The 18578-nt window shown below is 40.7% G+C and overlaps 1 protein-coding gene across 2 annotated transcripts in view; it reads right to left on the minus strand.

Annotated features, from left to right (window-relative positions):
* Positions 1-588: 588 nt before the first annotated feature.
* The window catches only part of LOC122922787 (aminopeptidase O (putative)), a 435225-nt gene continuing 417235 nt past the window's right edge, over positions 589-18578 (minus strand). For both annotated transcript variants that reach the window (XM_044273518.1, XM_044273526.1), the window contains exons 16-17: positions 2406-2492; positions 589-1052 (exon numbers count right to left, since the gene is read on the minus strand). In XM_044273518.1, coding sequence (XP_044129453.1) covers positions 912-1052; positions 2406-2492 — 228 coding nt within the window. In that variant the 3' untranslated portion in view covers positions 589-911. The remainder of the gene's footprint in view (positions 1053-2405; positions 2493-18578) is intronic.

Genomic DNA, 18578 nt, shown 5'->3' on the forward strand with positions numbered 1-18578 from the left:
GATTTCTGTACCCAATGTCAAAGTCACTAGATAAGCGGAAACTTCTACAAAGACATGCAGACAACAAGTCTGTCAATTGTGTTATTTCATTAGACAAGTATCTGAAATATGCCACACTACAGAAGACCTTCATACCAAACCAAATTAAATATGTGTTAAACTTGCATGTGCAAACAGCACTGAGGTTACCTCGGGGTATTCAATTATTGCTCAAGTGAAGACTAAGTCTAGAACTTCATTTCACAACATATCTTAATAGAAAGTTCATACAATCAAAGGTGTTTTCGGTTTTATTCATTTTGATCCTGTCAGGGGGGACTAAGGGGAGACAGGTTTTCTTGCTTTTGCATGAGAGGGCTCAATCCAGTTTTTGGTGCTAAATATACGATATTCACAGGCGCATAATACAGCAGTGTGAATAAACCTTGATCCGAAAGCTATACAAATCTAATATACTATACATGTAAACCGACAGGCAAACAATAACTATAAACTGAAATCCCACAATACAATAGTAGTACCCTTTAGTATCTCAGGTTTTACTTAAAGGATGGGAATCACTTGGAAACGCAAAGATATGTAGGCACGTGTTGCATTTGTAAAAGATAGTAAATGGATTTATTTTTAACTACTGCATAGAAATGTAAAAATAATGGATGAGACATTACAGACAGTCTGAGACTAGGATTACCTACTATCTTTCAACTTACTCTTGATATATGCCACACAGACATAGCTTCTAACATTGATGTAATGTGCTGGAGGCCAGGCTCCTAGTACGGCCTTGTTCTAGAACAAGTAATCCACCCATAGTTCAGAACTTAATCCTATCTAGTTTAACTTGCATTAACATGACCACACCGAGAGCTTGGCCGTTTCAGTCACAGCATTGTTCTATGGAAGTCAATCCATTAAAACAACATTTCTCCCACCACTTTAACACAGGATACATCCATTTGATCTCTGACAGCAGCAAAGCATCTGTGTGCAAGTTCTTGCTGTCTGGCATCCTCGTTCACCATTAATTCTCCATAGAGGTACACACCCATGGCCTGTTGAGAAGAAAAGAACAAGTAAACACTTCTATAACAAGAAGATTCTGTAGTCAAACACACTGACACAGTTCCCATCCTATTCACACCCCATTAAGACTACACCCTTTATTACTCACTATGGTAATAAAATAGTCAAAATTTATAAAGGTTTCCATAAAGAAATCCAAAATATAACACCATGCCCTACAGAGCATAATTGTACAGTATGTATGCTTCTTGTGAACACTGGGTAATGCTAAGGAGGCAGATATAAGACATATCTCCCAAATACTGAGAAGCCTCTTCAAAAGACCACCTCCTTTAGAAGAAAACACCATATCCAGACCAAATTTTCTGTGACAGATTTCATTTCCATCACATATATCTTCTTTGACCACCAAGTCCTTGATGACCTCAAGCAATTTTGTTTACTCAAGAAGGTGGTCGTGCTGCCACATAGGCTGTAACTTCAGAGTGTAGGTCAGGATATGACAGTCTCTTCTAGTGCAACCGAACAACCGGATTCCAATAGAGGATGATCTTTGCCAAAAACGACCCTTCTGTGGATTTTAGAGTTTGGAGCACATAGTGAAGGTCCATTAACTTTCCATATATCAACAAGGTTTTATTATACTCACAAAGGCATAAAATCAACAGACACTGAACAATCAGCAGGTCATCCGTGTTCACAAGTTTGCCTAATCTTGGGACAATCTTGTGAAGACGGATGACCTGCTGATTTTTTAGTGCCTGTTGATTTTATACAGCACCTCCTCTTTGCTGGTGAATAAATCCCAGTAAACTATTGTAATAAATACGGGATTTAAAAGCCCCCAACACATTCTAACTTTCAGCTGCCTGGCCCCTGGATCTATTTGATTGATGGAAATTATTAATATAAGAAGAGTATTGTGAAGTGAAGCAAAAGTAATCTGAGCAAGAAGAAAGTCAAGGATCAGTTGTCTATGTAGTTAATTATTCCCTCAAGCAAGTAAGACGTATGATTTGGATAAGTATCTTCAAAACCACAATGCAGTTATATGACATTGGGCAAACACGTTTGTATTGGGCACACCCTATGCATGTCTCAATAGGCTAGTAAAGCACTGAGAAATCTTAATTAGTTGCTCATGACATCTGCCCCATTTTTCATACTACAAGATCAACACAGGTGATGGATATACTGTTTCACAGTGTTTGTGGTGATTGTGATCTCTTTAGTAAGCTAAGACCGGCTTCACATCACATTTTTGCCCTATGTTCGACATCCTATGGAAACAGCCACAGAAATCATTTACTGCTACCCCATGATTGCAGCTAGGATTACATTGTGAAAGATGAATGATACAGCTGAAGAAGTGAGTTACACACCTGGTCCTGGAGAAGGAAAGTCTCTACGTCCTTGTATGATGTGGTATACTTGTGTTTTATAACAAGTTCGCACCACCTATGCCGCACCTTCAAAAATAATAATAATAATGCACTGGTGACATACAATTTTTGTAAGTATATAATTTTAGGAAGGTACATATAATAATCAATCACAGATATAGCACCTGCATCAAAATATAATGCATCATATTTCTATAACATAGCATCAAAGGGGTTCAAAAGATGCCGAAGTATCACTTATGCCAAGCCTCCCTTGTGGTGGCAGCAGCAGAAAGAATTGTTATGACTTAAAGGGGTTGGCCACTTTCTGGTTACTGTTGACCAATGTGTTTGTGAGATAATTATATGACACTTACTAATATAGCCTTTGTTGAAATTCTGCGCCATTTTCTATATTTCGTAAGTTATGTTCCCTTGTCTACAAAGTCTTTTGTCACGAAGGTCATTTAAATAAGATGGCCGCTGATGCAGGGTCATGTGACAAGACATCAATCCTCCATTCAAACACCTGCACTAAACAGAACAAGTGCAGATGGCAGGTGCAGTGAATTTGAATGGAGGAGGCATTACATGGAGATGATCTGCCTGGTCACATGACCCTCCATCAGCAGCCATTTTATGGACAAGACCTCCGTGTGGACAGCACAAAGGACTTTGTAAGCATGGGAGCATACTTTATGAAATACAGAAAATGGTGCACAATTTCCACTAAGAATATATTAGTAAGTGCCATATAATCATCTCACAAACACATTGGTCAACAATAACCAGAAAGTGAACAGCCCCTTTAAGGCTGGACTTATACATTAGATCTGCCTGACCCCTTATACACATGCAAATCAGCTCTTCTGACTTAAGCTGTCATGAGGAGTCAGGAGTCCCCCCATACACATTAGATGATTGGCATGTTTGCAGACATGAATTACTGTCCTAACATTACTGTTGTTTGAAAGGAAGCATGTAATTGGAGCTCTCTATCAATACTGAGCTCTCACCCACCCTATAAGAAAGAGTACATTATAAATTAACCAGCACAGAATTATAGACCTAAAGTTGACATGATCTTAAAAGGTGGACGTACTATTTATACGTTTTTTTAAGTACAATGAGAACTTCAGAGAAGGTGGTAAGTAAGTAGTCTAGCCTCCTCCAATACAATTGCAATCAGTATGCATTAGCTGTGAAACTGGGGCAGGGTATCTGAATTATTACATAAAATATTATAGCATTTATACAGATCTCTGGAAATACGTTGTATAAAAGGAAAATAAATCTCCAATTCTTCCATCTTTTGTGGTAAAATTTACCAGTCCCATGAAGGTTTATCTCTAGTGGGCCGAATCATCATGTATGTGAATACGAATGTGTATGTCCATATAATGCATGTAGTATCAGCATCAGAGTTTCTTGATTACCTATACTATTGATTTATTTTTTCTGTTTGCTGAATTGTAAAATGGTTTAATAATCAAATTAAAGTCTGTAGTATCCACAGCAGTGTGGGAAAAAGTACCCTATACCGCCTCTGATTGCACACAATTATTATATACACATATATAACGACAGCCGTATACTAAGCAGGTCTGGATTTTAAGGTGTGTATCCTCAAACTTGACAGGTTAAGTGATTCTACCATAATAGGGTATTTTCGAGCCAATGAGAAGGGCTATGGAATTGGGAAAGAAGCTGCATCCTTGTGTTTGCCATTACGCTATGTATTAAGTAAATAGAAGAAGTCATTAATCTTGCATAAAGCGCTACAGAGACAGTTGTAAAGGATAAACAAGATTAAGCAAGCATCGAATCATAAACTAAATGTCAACATCCAGGGTTTCTCCGAATGTATGCTGACTACTTAGTGTTCTTCTAACCATTCATCATGACTGAGGCAGCATCTTGTCGGCTCTGCATGTGTAGTACCTGGATTCGATTAGACATGCACAGTGGACTTATGTAGACAGCTGTACATTAGCAGGAATACATTGTGCCTCATGTAGCTCTGCTGACGTCCTCACTGCAAGGTTTAACAAGTAAAACATGAAATGAGACACCTTAGTGATGTTTTCCCCTGTATCAGATATCTGTAGAGTCACTATGGTATATCAGCTGTAATTATATTTACTAGGCCCCTGTTTCACTTAAAGGGTACCCACATAATAAGGCTCGACATGTGTTACACAACAGCAAGTTGCAGAAAAGTCATGCAATATAACAATAAAATATGCGTTTTGACTGCAATTTGCTGTGGCATGGCTATTTTATAGCCAAGTCAGAGAATGGCCGCAGGCGAGTCACATGTTGCAAGCGACTTACATTAATGTCAATGGAATAAAAGTTGGGTGCTGCTTGCAATCTGTGACACAAAATCCTTCAGGACTGGATTTTTCGTGACTGTCATGTCGCGGTATGTCATGTGTCACACTGGACGCGACATGCATACACACAAGTGAACTCCTCCGCCATGTTGCAGGTTACACAGTTTATCATAGCAACCTGCTAGTAACGACCTAAAAATCCTAAACATGTACTCCTGGTACCTCAAGAGATTATACCACAAAAAGAGGTCCAAAGGGTTCACACTACAGATAAATGCTGTAAAGGTGGCCATACAGATTAGACAGAAGTTGGTTGATGGTTAAACAGCAGTAGAACAAACAATGTTCGGGTCACAGACACAGTCCTACACATTTAAGTCTATCTTGGCTGTCACACGGGTTAAAACTGGCCATACATGTTCAATGAAACCGAGCGATGGATCAAAGATCTTTCTGGGAACATTCTTTCATTCACGAACAATCTTAGACTACTTTCACACTAGCGTTATTTGCGGATCCGTCATGGATCTGCAAAAACGCTTCCGTTACAATAATACAACCGCATGCATCCGTCATGAACGGATCATGTTGTATTATGTCTTCTATAGGAGATCCGTCATGAACACCAATGAAAATCAATGGAGGACAGATCCGGATTGTGTCAGAGAAAACTGATCCGTCCCCATTGACTTACATTGTGTGTCAGGACGGATCCGTTTGGCTCAGTTTCGTCAGGCAGACAGCTGCAGGTAGCGTTTTGGTGCCCGCCTCCAGAGCGGAATGGAGACTGATCGGAGGCAAACTGATGCCTTCTGAGCGAATCCTTTTGCAATCAGAATGCATTAGGGCAAAACTGAAATGAAAGAAAAAGGCGGCTCTCACCTGTGTCTCCTTGCAACAAGCACGTACATAGCACCTGGATTGCGCTATTAGTAGGACACTTCAAAAAACTCCAGCTTCAATTAACAAGGTAAGAAAACTTTATTTTAGAGGTGTTAAAACTTCCAGTACACCTAAAATCTTGTGACGCGTTTCAGACCACTCTCAATATGGGTCCTTCATCATGACATACAATGTCTGTCATGATGAAGGACCCATATTGAGAGTGGTCTGAAACGCGTCACAAGATTATCCGTGTACTGGAAGTTTTAACACCTCTAAAATAAAGTTTTCTTACCTTGCTAATTGAAGCTGGACTTTTGAAGTTATTAGGGCAAAACGGATCCGTTTTGGACCGCTTGTGAGAGCCCATGACGGATCTCAGAAATGGAAAGCCAAAACGCCAGTGTACAAGTAGCCTTTATTTGAATGAAAGATCTTTCATCCCACAAAAGTATTAAACACAGACAACTTCTTTTCAGACAATGTTCTGTCATCTGTCGGCTAAAACTACTGCTGTTAAATTTCAACCGATGAACATTGTTTTGGTTGAAACCATGCATTTTGCTCAACTTTAAAGGGACACTGTCACATGGATTTCACTTACTGAGCTATTAACATCACCACATCAGTCTCCACGATTTACATTAAAATATACTAGTATTACAGCCCTGTGTCTTGTAATTTGTCTATAAAATCGCTTTTATTAATATGCTAATTACCTCAATAAGGAGCCCATGGGCAGGGCGCATTCTTAGCAAGGAAGGAGGTAGGAGGCGTTTAAGGGGCGTGACAATGGTGGCGGCATATGAATTAGGGGGGCGGCTGCACGGAGGAGCAGACACACACTTGAAATAACGCAATGCTGCGCAGGGACCCAGAAAGCAGTGCGGCAGGAAGTTACCGCACACAAACAATCAGTGGGGGACTGTAGGAGCCCTGCTGAAGTGTAAAAATACCTAAAAACATCTGGGGGGACCTTCAAACCGCTATTAATAGTGATTTAACTGGTTTTTAAAAATAATCTTCATTCCGGACAACCCCTTTAAGAGGGAGCTTTTAACCTGCGCACAAACCACTATTGTATTATGTGCATTATGCCTATTGTATAGAAAGAAAAGCTAGCATAATGCTAGAAAGCAGATTCATGGGGAGAGCAACAGCTCAATAAATAAAACCGTATCACTGTACCGTACATTGCTAAATTCCATTTTTATTAGATTAAAGATAAACCCTAATAAATAGAAATACTGATGAGAGAGGTGCCTATTTATTGGGAAACAAATTAGGCCAGAGGGGCGTCGCTTAGCGCAGTTTGTTGCCGCCTAGTTATCGCCCCTCCATGCGCTCGAAATAATTACTGAGACTGACAGTGACGTCACCGGGCTCCTTGCAAAGCGGAAGAAGAGGCTTCGCTCTGCACAAAGGGACCCGGTACGTCACTGACTGTGATAGAAACTGCACTTCCGGCTGAAAATTTGTGAAGTGAAAAAGGGCCATCAGAAATGTCTGGTGAGGGAAGGACAGGCATGAATGTAATATTTAGGGGAACATTGTACACATACACCAATGTCCCCAATCCCAGACAACCCCTAAGATGCTGAATTTTTGTCATATACAATTCATAGGAAGGCATCTAGCATACATAAAATATAAATACCTCCTACCCCTCAAGCACTTATTCTTTATATTCAGTGCGCTTATAACAAATATTAGAAATTCTGATGCTAAAAACGATGCATTAAAGCAAGATCTCCAGAAATCTCCTTGTGGTTTGAAGAAGTATTTTTTAATACAAAGGCAGGTCTTGTAAAATGGTCAAAGTCATGATCTCTGGAACAACACAGGAAATGAAAGTGCAATAAAATCTACATTTGCCCTTTTCTGCTACTAATACACACAGGGATCATAAATCATGGACGTAATACCAAGACTGCTATTGTTATTATATTGATCTTTAACATTTTTGTATGTCAGGGACAAAAATATACTATATATGTCTAGGTATAATTGTTATTCTAGCAGGCATTCTTCATGCTTTTAAAGGACTACTGGGCAGTTACTTCAAGAAGAAAGGACTCTTGACTTTTGTCTGTCTCTATTAACATGGACATTAAAAATGCAGGTGGTCGGCTTCACAGTGTCCTTTTAGGGAATGACAGGAAATAGCGGACAGAAAGCTTCAAAGCTTCACACCTTCCGATCTACTAACAAAATCCAGGTGAACGTCTGCGCAAATGGGAACTGGACAAGTACTGTGCACTGTGTGACTGGTTTATGGACCACTAAGATCCAGGTTGTCTGAAAACAAGAAAAGCCAAGGCAAGACTAGAAATAAGTGAATAAATGGTTTGTTATACCTCCTACGACAACCATTTTGTAGGATCTGCTCTGCAACTTTGTTTGAAGCAACAAGCTCTGATTGTGTTCAGGTGACAGGTTCTGTACAACCATAAGAGTAGGCTCACACAGATGCTTTAGAGGCAGATTCCCCTTCTGTTTTTCAGCCAAAGCCAGAAGTGGATCCAAGTACGAGGAGAAGTAGATATTTCTGATTCCTTTCACATCCACATCTGGCCTTGGCTGAACAACCTGCAGGAAAATCTGCTTCAAAACCTCCTCCAAAAAACTGTGTGAACCTACCCTATGAAAACCGAATTTTCCTCTCACTTAACTCATTGAGAAAGCTGGTTTCTCCTAGAAACACTTCTACACACTCAAACTGGTGCCAGTGGAAGCACGAGCCAAACTGGAAAATGTCATATGAAAGTTCCACAGTCTGCTGAAGTTCATCTCCACAGATCCATAACAGTGCTTGTTGACAGGCAAGCCAGGCAACCTGGAATCCAGCAGACAAAAGGTTAACTATATCAGGCACTTTCACACTATAAAAGTCAGTGCAGTACGTTTGGCCTTATTCTACCCGGCAGACGTAGTGGTTGCATCACATATAATTCTTCATCTGTTATCTGGCTGCGCACGCTGGTACTGAACGGATGTATGCTGCTGGAATTAGGCCTTCAGTTAATGCAAGCTATTTCCTCCGTCCCACACTTGATGGGTTGTCAAGAAATGATGAGAATGTCCCCTCATCTAGCAGCTGGGAAATTCAATTAAACTCAACCAGCCACTGGCAGGATTTTTTTTACACCATTTTACAACAAAAGTGGTGAATACAAAAAATGTGTTCAGTGTAGTATTCAGGATTTTGAAAATGTCCCACAGATGCCAGTGAACACTGCTTTATCATATACAGACGTGGACAAAATTGTTGGTACCCTTTGGTCAATGAAAGAAAAAGTCACAATGGTCACAGAAATAACTTTAATCTGACAAAAGTAATAATAAATTAAAATTCTATAAATGTTAACCAATGAAAGTCAGACATTGTTTTTCAACCATGCTTCAACAGAATTATGTAAAAAAATAAACTCATGAAACAGGCATGGACAAAAATGATGGTACCCCTAACTTAATATTTTGTTGCGCAACCTTTTGAGGCAATCACTGCAATCAAACGCTTCCTGTAACTGTCAATGAGACATCTGCACCTCTCAGCAGGTATTTTGGCCCACTCCTCATGAGCAAACTGCTCCAGTTGTGTCCGGTTTGAAGGGTGCCTTTTCCAGACTGCATGTTTCAGCTCCTTCCAAAGATGCTCAATAGGATTGAGGTCAGGGCTCATAGAAGGCCACTTTAGAATAGTCCAATTTTTTCCTCTTAGCCATTCTTGGGTGTTTTTAGCGGTGTGTTTTGGGTCATTGTCCTGTTGCAAGACCCATGACCTGCGACTGAGACCAAGCTTTCTGACACTGGCTAGTACATTTCTCTCTAGAATTCCTTGATAGTCTTGAGATTTCATTGTACCCTGCACAGATTCAAGACACCCTGTGCCAGACGCAGCAAAGCAGCCCCAGAACATAACAGAGCCTCCTCCATGTTTCACAGTAGGGACAGTGTTCTTTTCTTGATATGCTTCATTTTTTCGTCTGTGAACATACAGCTGATGTGCCTTGGCAAAAACTTCGATTTTTGTCTCATCTGTCCACAGGACATTCTCCCAGAAGCTTTGTGGCTTGTCAACATGTAGTTTGGCATATTCCAGTCTTGCTTTTTTATGATTCGTTTTCAACAATGGTGTCCTCCTTGGTCGTCTCCCATGTAGTCCACTTTGGCTCAAACAACGACGGATGGTGCGATCTGACACTGATGTTCCTTGAGCATGAAGTTCACCTTGAATCTCTTTAGAAGTCTTTCTAGGCTCTTTTGTTACCATTCGGATTATCCGTCTCTTAGATTTGTCATCAATTTTCCTCCTGCGGCCACGTCCAGGGAGGTTGGCTACAGTCCCATGGATCTTAAACTTATGAATAATATGTGCAACTGTACTCACAGGAACATCTAGTTGCTTGGAGATGGTCTTATAGCCTTTACCTTTAACATGCTTGTCTATAATTTTCTTTCTGATCTCTTGAGACAGCTCTTTCCTTTGCTTCCTCTGGTCCATGTCGAGTGTGGTACACACCATATCACCAAACAACACAGTGATTACCTGGAGCCATATATATAGGCCCAATGGCTGATTACAAGGTTGTAGACACCTGTGATGCTAATTAGTGGACACACCTTGAATTAACATGTCCCTTTGGTCACATTATGTTCTGTGTTTTCTAGGGGTACCATCATTTTTGTCCATGCCTGTTTCATGAGTTTATTTTTTTACATAATTCTGTTGAAGCATGGTTGAAAAACAATGTCTGACTTTCATTGGTTAACATTTATAGAATTTTAATTTATTATTACTTTTGTCAGATTAAAGTTATTTCTGTGACCATTGTGACTTTTTCTTTCATTGACCAAAGGGTACCAACAATTTTGTCCACGTCTGTATGTATATATAGCATTAACTTAATCCTCAGCGCTGTACACAAGTTTACATCATAGTCCGTCACAGTCCTATTTCTCTACTATACACTAGGACAAATTGAATACGCTTTGCGGGGTGTAGAGGGAACACTATATATTACTCCTGAAGGCATCTGTGTTGGGCCCATGTTCATATGTCCCACCCTTTGGTTGACAGGGCCAGGCAGTGAAAACATCATTACACCTGGTCCTGTCAATCAAAGTACAGAGGGCGCAGCAGTTGCAGAGAGAGCACAGCCTCTAGATGCAATGGCCACGCCCCTGTTGCTCCTAGAGACTGATTTGCATATATTAAAACTTCATTTTTCTCAGCAATGCGGGCACATATGACAATGAGACCAACACTGATGTCTTCAGCTGCCAAGGGCACATGCAACAGGTCAGCCAGTTTCATATGTACAAATCTGCTGACAGATGCCCTTTAACAGTATGTTCACAAGTTGCATAAATTATGCTGAGGGTTTTCCATGTTGATCTGCAGGCTGGAAATCCGCAGCATATTGCAGTAGCGGAAATGGATAATATTTTGACAAATCTCATCCACATACTGCAGGAAAAAAATTAGCATGGAAGCTGACATGTGGTCAGCGTTGGACTGGGGTGCCTAGGGCCCACCAGTAAAATTTATTTTGGGGGCCCACCGTACGGATACATTCAAGTATTACCTGCTCCCACAGCAGCAAGATGCTACCAGATGATTGAATATGGGGGTCCCTGCAGAAACTTTGAGGAGGTAGGTCCTGGGGAAAGAGGACACTGGTAGCTTTCCTCTGTACCTAGAAGTCATCTTAGCTCTGATCGTGTCTATAATAATAAACTGGGGAGTTTCTTTAATAATCTAACACGTTTTTAAATGAACATAGGCTGGTTAAGGTGCTGTACATTGAATATATGTATGTAGTGCAGTAAGTGTACTGTGTTATGTGCCACTTGTGCAGGGGGTGGGGGGACTAGGGGCCCACCGGGGGATTCACCTGTACCCCTGTGGGCCAGTCCTAGCCTGCATGTGGTTTAGATTTTAAGTCCACAGGATGTCAATTTAGGTTGCAGATTTCACTGTAAATTTTATCCATTTAAGGTTAGGGCTACACGGCAACAAAAAGCGTACAGCTATACGGCAACATTTGTCGCACAACATGGTGTCAATGATGTTTCAATTCAACACACTATAACTGCAACGTAACAGTTGTAATGAAAATCCGACTTGCATGGATTTTTTGGAACTGTCAAGTCGCAATGCTACACCATTGAATATCATTACAAAAAATGTTGAGCGACTTAAGCCTTAAAGGGGTTCTCCGGGAATTAAATATTACTTTATTATAAATATATTCTCAAATACCTTTCATTATTTATAATGGCTCGTTTTTGTCTGGGGAGCAATCATCAGGGGAAACAAAATGGCCGCTGTCCCATTAGTTCACACAAAACCAGTCCTGATCACCCATGAGGACCAGTTACTTTACAACACTGAGGTAAATGAGCTGCCTCATCCTCCTCTCTGCTCTACTTATCAGGGATTATGATCCTGAATACAGATGATAAGAACTTTAGCTGAATCTTTGGGGAATTTAGTTTATGAGGAGACATTAAGCACAGAACAGACTGTGGCAATGTGTTGCTGTGGTAATAGACTTGATAACCACGGGCGAATCTAAATTACCCTCTAAATTCAGGAGGGGAACGTAGAGACAAAAGAAAAGAGGGGTGGGGGGGTCGCACAATAGGGTAGTATGTTCAAATACAAACTGAATTGTTTGAAGTATGAAGGTGCTCACCTTTTGAGGTTGTGCAATAATAGACACAACTCTATTGTAGGTATGTAGGTATATCAAGACCTTTTGGATCCGTGGATGCAGCCGCAGAAGGAGTGTCTTTGGGATTGGGTGCCCAATCCCCCAAAGGATGCTTGTAGTAAGAAAAGGTTCTGATCAGGCGCAAATTCACAGGTTCCAATACGTCTCTATAGGTGAATCTTCTTTATTTTCATAAAAGGTAAAATGGTGTATAGAACAATGCGTTTCGGGGCTCAAATTGTCCCCTTCATTAGGTTAACAGTAGTCAGCTGTTGTAATAGAGACTGTATACAAGTGCTGCTGCTCATCAGCCACACCTCACCCTCCTCTCATGTCTCCTCATCATCTCCAGTCCCACAGAGATTCACCTGTATTCAGGATCATATTTCCTGACAACCAAAGCAGAGAGGAGGATGAGGCAGCCCTATGGATCATTGTGGTGAAGTAACTTGTCCTCCAGTGTGACAGGTTTTGTGTGTACTGATAGGACTGCGGCCATTTTATTTCTCCTAATGATTGCTCCCTGGACAAAACAAGCCATTCTAAGTAATAAAAGGTATTTGTGAATATATTTATTATACAATAATATTTAAGCATTTCCATTTTTTTTCATTCCTGGAGAACCCCTTTAATGCATGGGGTGAAATTTGCAACAAAAAAAAATCCACATGTAAACCATGCAAATTTTATAGCGGATTTCACTACGAGCATGAATCAACAATGGATTTTCAATTTACGTCCTGTGTGGACATAGCTGAACTGAAAATATGCAGAGTTCTCCAAAACCTTTGACACTGCATGTTGTAAATTTTGTCTGGTTCAAGTGTAATAGTGAAATAGTGGCCATTTCCTTCGTTCAGCTGTCTCTCAAATTCCATCAGGATAATGAACATGTCTTAATACAAAGTAAGCAACTTATGAGAGCCCCCAAGAATCCCAAGACCTCAAGTAAGACATTTTCGGAATTGGAGGAGTCTAAAGTAGACAATCTAGCTACAAAAGACATGCTGCATGCTCTTCTCAACACAGAATAGTCCAATACTGGTTAGATACTCATACATAAATTACTGCAGTTTTTCAAAGAAGTCACAGAAAGCTAGGAATAAAACTTAACTTTTAATCGCCAAATTAATATTGAATCACTTCAGATTCCTCAAAAAAAAATAGCCAACATATAGTGGACCAAGTTATAACAAAAAATCCAAAAATATAAAGAGGGGAGAGTGGGGATATTGTAAACTAGGGAGAAATGTCCCTAACAAGACCCTAGGTGGTACCTCAACCCACAGGAACACCCTGATGGTGGATGGCCTGTGGTCCAGTGCCTGCCCTGCCTCACCCTCTCATTGCCCTAGACACTCCCAACGCGTTTCCCTAAAGGACAAAAGTGGGGTTGTTAATGGCCACATAGGTATAGATAGGAAAAAAGGGTCATGTGTCTTCCTATTCTAACAATTCCCAAACAGGGGGCAATACAATCCTTCAGCCTGGTAAACAATTATCAATGTATGTACATAAAGTGACCCAGTGCAAAATCAATCATGTAGATATTACCTCATAGGCAGTTAGAACAGATACATAAGGCAACCAAATAGTGGTCACAAAGATAAAAGCTTGATACAGATGCTTAATTGCTGGCCCATGACAGATAGAGCAAACATCCGGCCAGGGAAGCGCTGATATTTATGCGCCACCAAATAACCAGAGGTATGGTCAAAAAGCCGCAATAAGTCAAGCCCGATACATAGTAGTAATGTTCATAAAAAGAACAATGGTGGTCACAAGGACCTCTCACATATAAAGTAGATGTAAAACTGCCACCTCGATATGGATGCACGTCCCCGGTCAGGTTGCACCTCCACTTTATAAAGCTCACAAGCATGTAGAGCTTCCGGTGGATGGAGCGCACGCCAGATGCACGTGTGTCTCCTGTACCAAAAGTCTGGTCAGTGGAACGCAAAATGCGCACACCTATGCAAATGCATCTCCTGAGTACTGGATATCCGAGCAGTGGAATGCAAGTGCGCCCCACCTACAGGACAACACAGTATGTGATGGAGCGTAACCTGTTAGTGACCCAGCACTGGTGGTATCGGTACAAAGTGATTTAAAATCACATGTTGAAGGAAGGAATAGATTGTAGTTATATAAACCGGAGACTCAAATATGTCAATAATACACATGAAAACGAGTGTGTTTATATCAAATTGACATAACCTCCCAGAGTATGTAACAATCAAAAAAGTTGAATACATAATTAACACATATGAAGTGAATAGTATAAATATAGAGGGAAGTGCTTTGTTACTATGGGTTACCAAGAATCAATAAATATATTTACTTTATGACGCTTTGCGCGCCGATATAAATGGTCTGTTTCAGTGCTCCTTCCTATGTAAATCTGAAGAAGGACAATTGGCCAAACTAAGTCCCTCCCACAACAGAGAAACCTGAGAGGATATCCTGGGAGTTAGTCTTTCGTTCAATCCAAGGGGGGACTGGGATCTAAAACGATAGATCCATTCGGACTCCTTTTGTGGAATCCGTTGATCCCAGTCACCCCTTCTCTGGGATTCCCTGACTAGTTCCAATGCCGAGAAGCTGAGGACCTCAGGTTTCCCCCATGTACTTCTAGAACATGATTGGCTACTGGTGTATTATTTTTTTTTATGACATGGTTAACCTGTTCACAAACTCTTCATCGCAATTCCCTATATGTTTTCCCTATATAGTATTTTGGACATGAGCACTGGCACAAATACACCACTCCCTTACTTCTACAATTGATAAGTCCTTGATGATATATTTCCGACCAGTGGTGGAACAGATATTGGTTTTAGTGTTGGAAATAAATCTACAGGCGCTACACCAGCCACATTGAAGCAATCCCAGGGGCCTGCGATCCAGCCATGTGCCCACCTGTTTCGGGCTAGGATAGTGACTGTGCAAGCTCCTCCCTTTACGGAAGGTAATGCTCTTCTCAACTGAGAAAGTATACCATATTTCCTGCCGTTAGAGCTGCTCCTGACATTTATCTCCTATAGGACAATACAAAGAATTGGGAATGTTAAAATCCAACTTTACAGTATCTGTTGCCAGGGAACAGCACATTATCATCAGATCCCAAGATTTATCTATGTGCATGTGCACCTTTATGCCTCTTCTGGTAAGATGTCCCACAGCATCCACGTGCTGCCGGACAGTCTTCATACATATACAGAGCTATTTTCCACTTGAAAAAATAGTGTACATACCACATCAAATGGAACATTCCATGAAATCACAGGCTTATAGAAGTACAGTAGACGCCTTATACATGTAAGTAGTAATGAAGCCACGTACATGAGGCCTAACACAGCAAAAATGTCAAAGATGACCTCAAACCAATAAACCTAACATCAATTGAGAGCCAGACGTTGTATACTGACAGAGACGAACAATTACAAATTTGTTCTGGAACACTTTATTCCAAATACCAATTGCCAATTCCGTATGGCGATAGAGTCACTGAGGTGGGTAAGAGGCTAGGGATTTTGTTTGATTGGTTGTTTTTTCCAATGCTTGCTGTCAGTATTATCATACACATTGTCAGATTTGAAAATATTAAAGCTGAGGTGCAGTTTAATTTGGGGAGAACATACTCCGCCGGCTCCTTGGTCAAAAAAGCCAGCCATAACCAGAGACTAAAATGCCTGACAGCTTATACTTTCTAGAACCTTCCTGTCACACACTTTAGCTTTGCCAACAAGCCAGCATATAAAAACCTATCAAGCTGCCAAAATATTTAATGCATTAAAATGCCAGACAGCGTGACAGGATACACATCAATGTTTCCAACTACTCGTGATTCTCCATCACTACAGTCACAATATTCGAAAAACACGCATATAAACATCTGCCGCCATCTCAGCGACAAAGGACAAGGAAGCGGCCTGCTTCTATTTATTCTGAAGTCCACGTACATGTACATTGAGTCATACCGTCTCGTTGCCATGAAATAAAAGGGACAAAGAAAGAGCGCCTGCAGTAAAGGCTAACTGATCCAAGGACAATAAGTGCTGTGTGAAGGACTAGGTCTCGTTAGGAGACATATTCCCTGTGATACGGCTCTTCAAAGTGAGGAATAGGCGAGAAATTCTGTGACAATCTAGTCAACATCAATTCAAAGAAAATTACACCAGAAGACACATTCAAACCACCTGTCCAGGCAGAGCGGGGCAGCTTGTAAACATTTTACCCTGTTTCACCCGCCAATCCTGATTTCACGCTGCATTTATTCTAAAATTCTGGAATGAGTTTGAATTACAACAAAATAATGACACCAAGAATATTTTACAGGACGTCTGTGAACTCACTTCTCAGAAGAGCACGTAGTTATTCATACCTCATAATGACCTTTTTTCACATACATTGCATTTTATTTAAATTTGGTTGTGTTTTAGTACAAGATCAAAGAATGGTACATTATGCTACTACATACCTAATAGACCGCCCCCCTATGTCAGAAGCGATGTCAATGCCATCAGCCACCTTTAGTCTAAAGCTATCTAGTCAATAGAGCCGAACAGCCAATATAGCTAAGAAATAGATTTTTTATAATGAGCTATGTCTGTTTCCTGTGCCGGGCTATATTTCTGCAGCCAACACAAGTAGTGGGAACATAGACACAACAATATCTAGAGAAGAGAGATCTACAGAAAGATGGAAAAAAGAGCTATGTCATCTTGATAAAATGCCCCTGCTGTGTGGTAACTTCTGGAATACCAGGCATTACATAAGCAGCTGGAAAACCATCTGCTGTACCATTAAGGCTGGGTTCACACGGGCGAGATTTCTGCGCGGGTGCAATGCGTGAGGTGAACGCATTGCACCTGCACTGAATCTGGACCCATTCATTTCTATGGGGCTGTGCACATGATCGGTGATTTTCACGCATCACTTGTGCGTTGCGTGAAAATCGCAGCATGCTCTATATTGTGCATTTTTCACGCAACGCAGGCCCCATAGAAGTGAATGGGGCTGTGTGAAAATCGCAAGCATCTGCAAGCAAGTGTGGATGCGGTGCGATTTTCACGCATGGTTACTAGGAGATGATCGGGATGAGGAACCAATCATAATTATTTTCCCTTATAACATGGTTATAAGGGAAAATAATAGCATTCTTAAGACAGAATTCTTAGCAAAATAGGGCTGGGGGGTTAAAAAAAAAAAATAAAAATTTAACTCACCTTAATCCACTTGTTCACGCAGCCCGGCTTCTCTTCTTTCTTTTTCTTTGCTGTGCAGGAGGAAAGGACCTGTGGTGACGTCACTGTGCTCATCACATGGTCCGTCACATGATCCATCACCATGGTGATGGATCATGTGATGAGCGCAGTGATGTCATCAAAGGTCCTTTACCCAGGTCCTCAAGAAAGAAGAAAGAAGAGAAGCCGGGCTGCGCGAACAAGTGGATTAAGGTGAGTTAAAAAATGTTTTAACCTCTCCAGCCCTATTTTACTAAGCATTCTGTATTAAGAATGCTATTATTTTCCCTTATAACCATGTTATAAGGGAAAATAATTACATCTACACAACCTTGAACCCAAACCTGAACTTCAGTCAAGAAGTTCGGGTCTGGGTACCACATTCAGTTTTTTATCATGCGCGTGCAAAACGCATTGCACCCGCGCGATAAAAACTGAACAACAGAACGCAATCGCAGTTAAAACTGACTAAAATTGCGTACCTACTCGCGCAAGTTTGCCACAATGCACCCAGGACGCATCCTGAGCAAATCCGTCACGTCCATGTGAACCTAGCCTAAGACCGAGTTCACATCAATGTTTAGCTTTCCATTCACCTGATTCTTCAGAAGATCAGAGATTTTTTTTTTTTAAAGAACCGTTATTTTGAGCATCAGTGATGATCATTTTGCACCAGTTTGTGTCACTTCTGTCAGAGATCTGTTATTTTTGATGCTAATAAAAAATTCTTTTTGCAGGACTTTTTCTACCATCAAAAATAATTGATCTGTGATGGAAGTGACCCAAACTAATGTAAACTGATGCTCAGAAGGAGGGAAAGGTAAACTTGATGTGAACTTGGCCTAAGGAAACCGCAGAAAATACTGAATGTACCAGTGACAACCATAGACACCGACCATCGAATATTTTACTGATAATCACTAGAGACTGAACACAACTACCGTATTAACCACATGCTCAATATCTCAATAAATCTCTGACTCTTAATGG

Source organism: Bufo gargarizans, chromosome 1 (assembly GCF_014858855.1).
Source record: "Bufo gargarizans isolate SCDJY-AF-19 chromosome 1, ASM1485885v1, whole genome shotgun sequence".
Classification (NCBI taxonomy): Eukaryota; Metazoa; Chordata; class Amphibia; order Anura; family Bufonidae; genus Bufo; species Bufo gargarizans.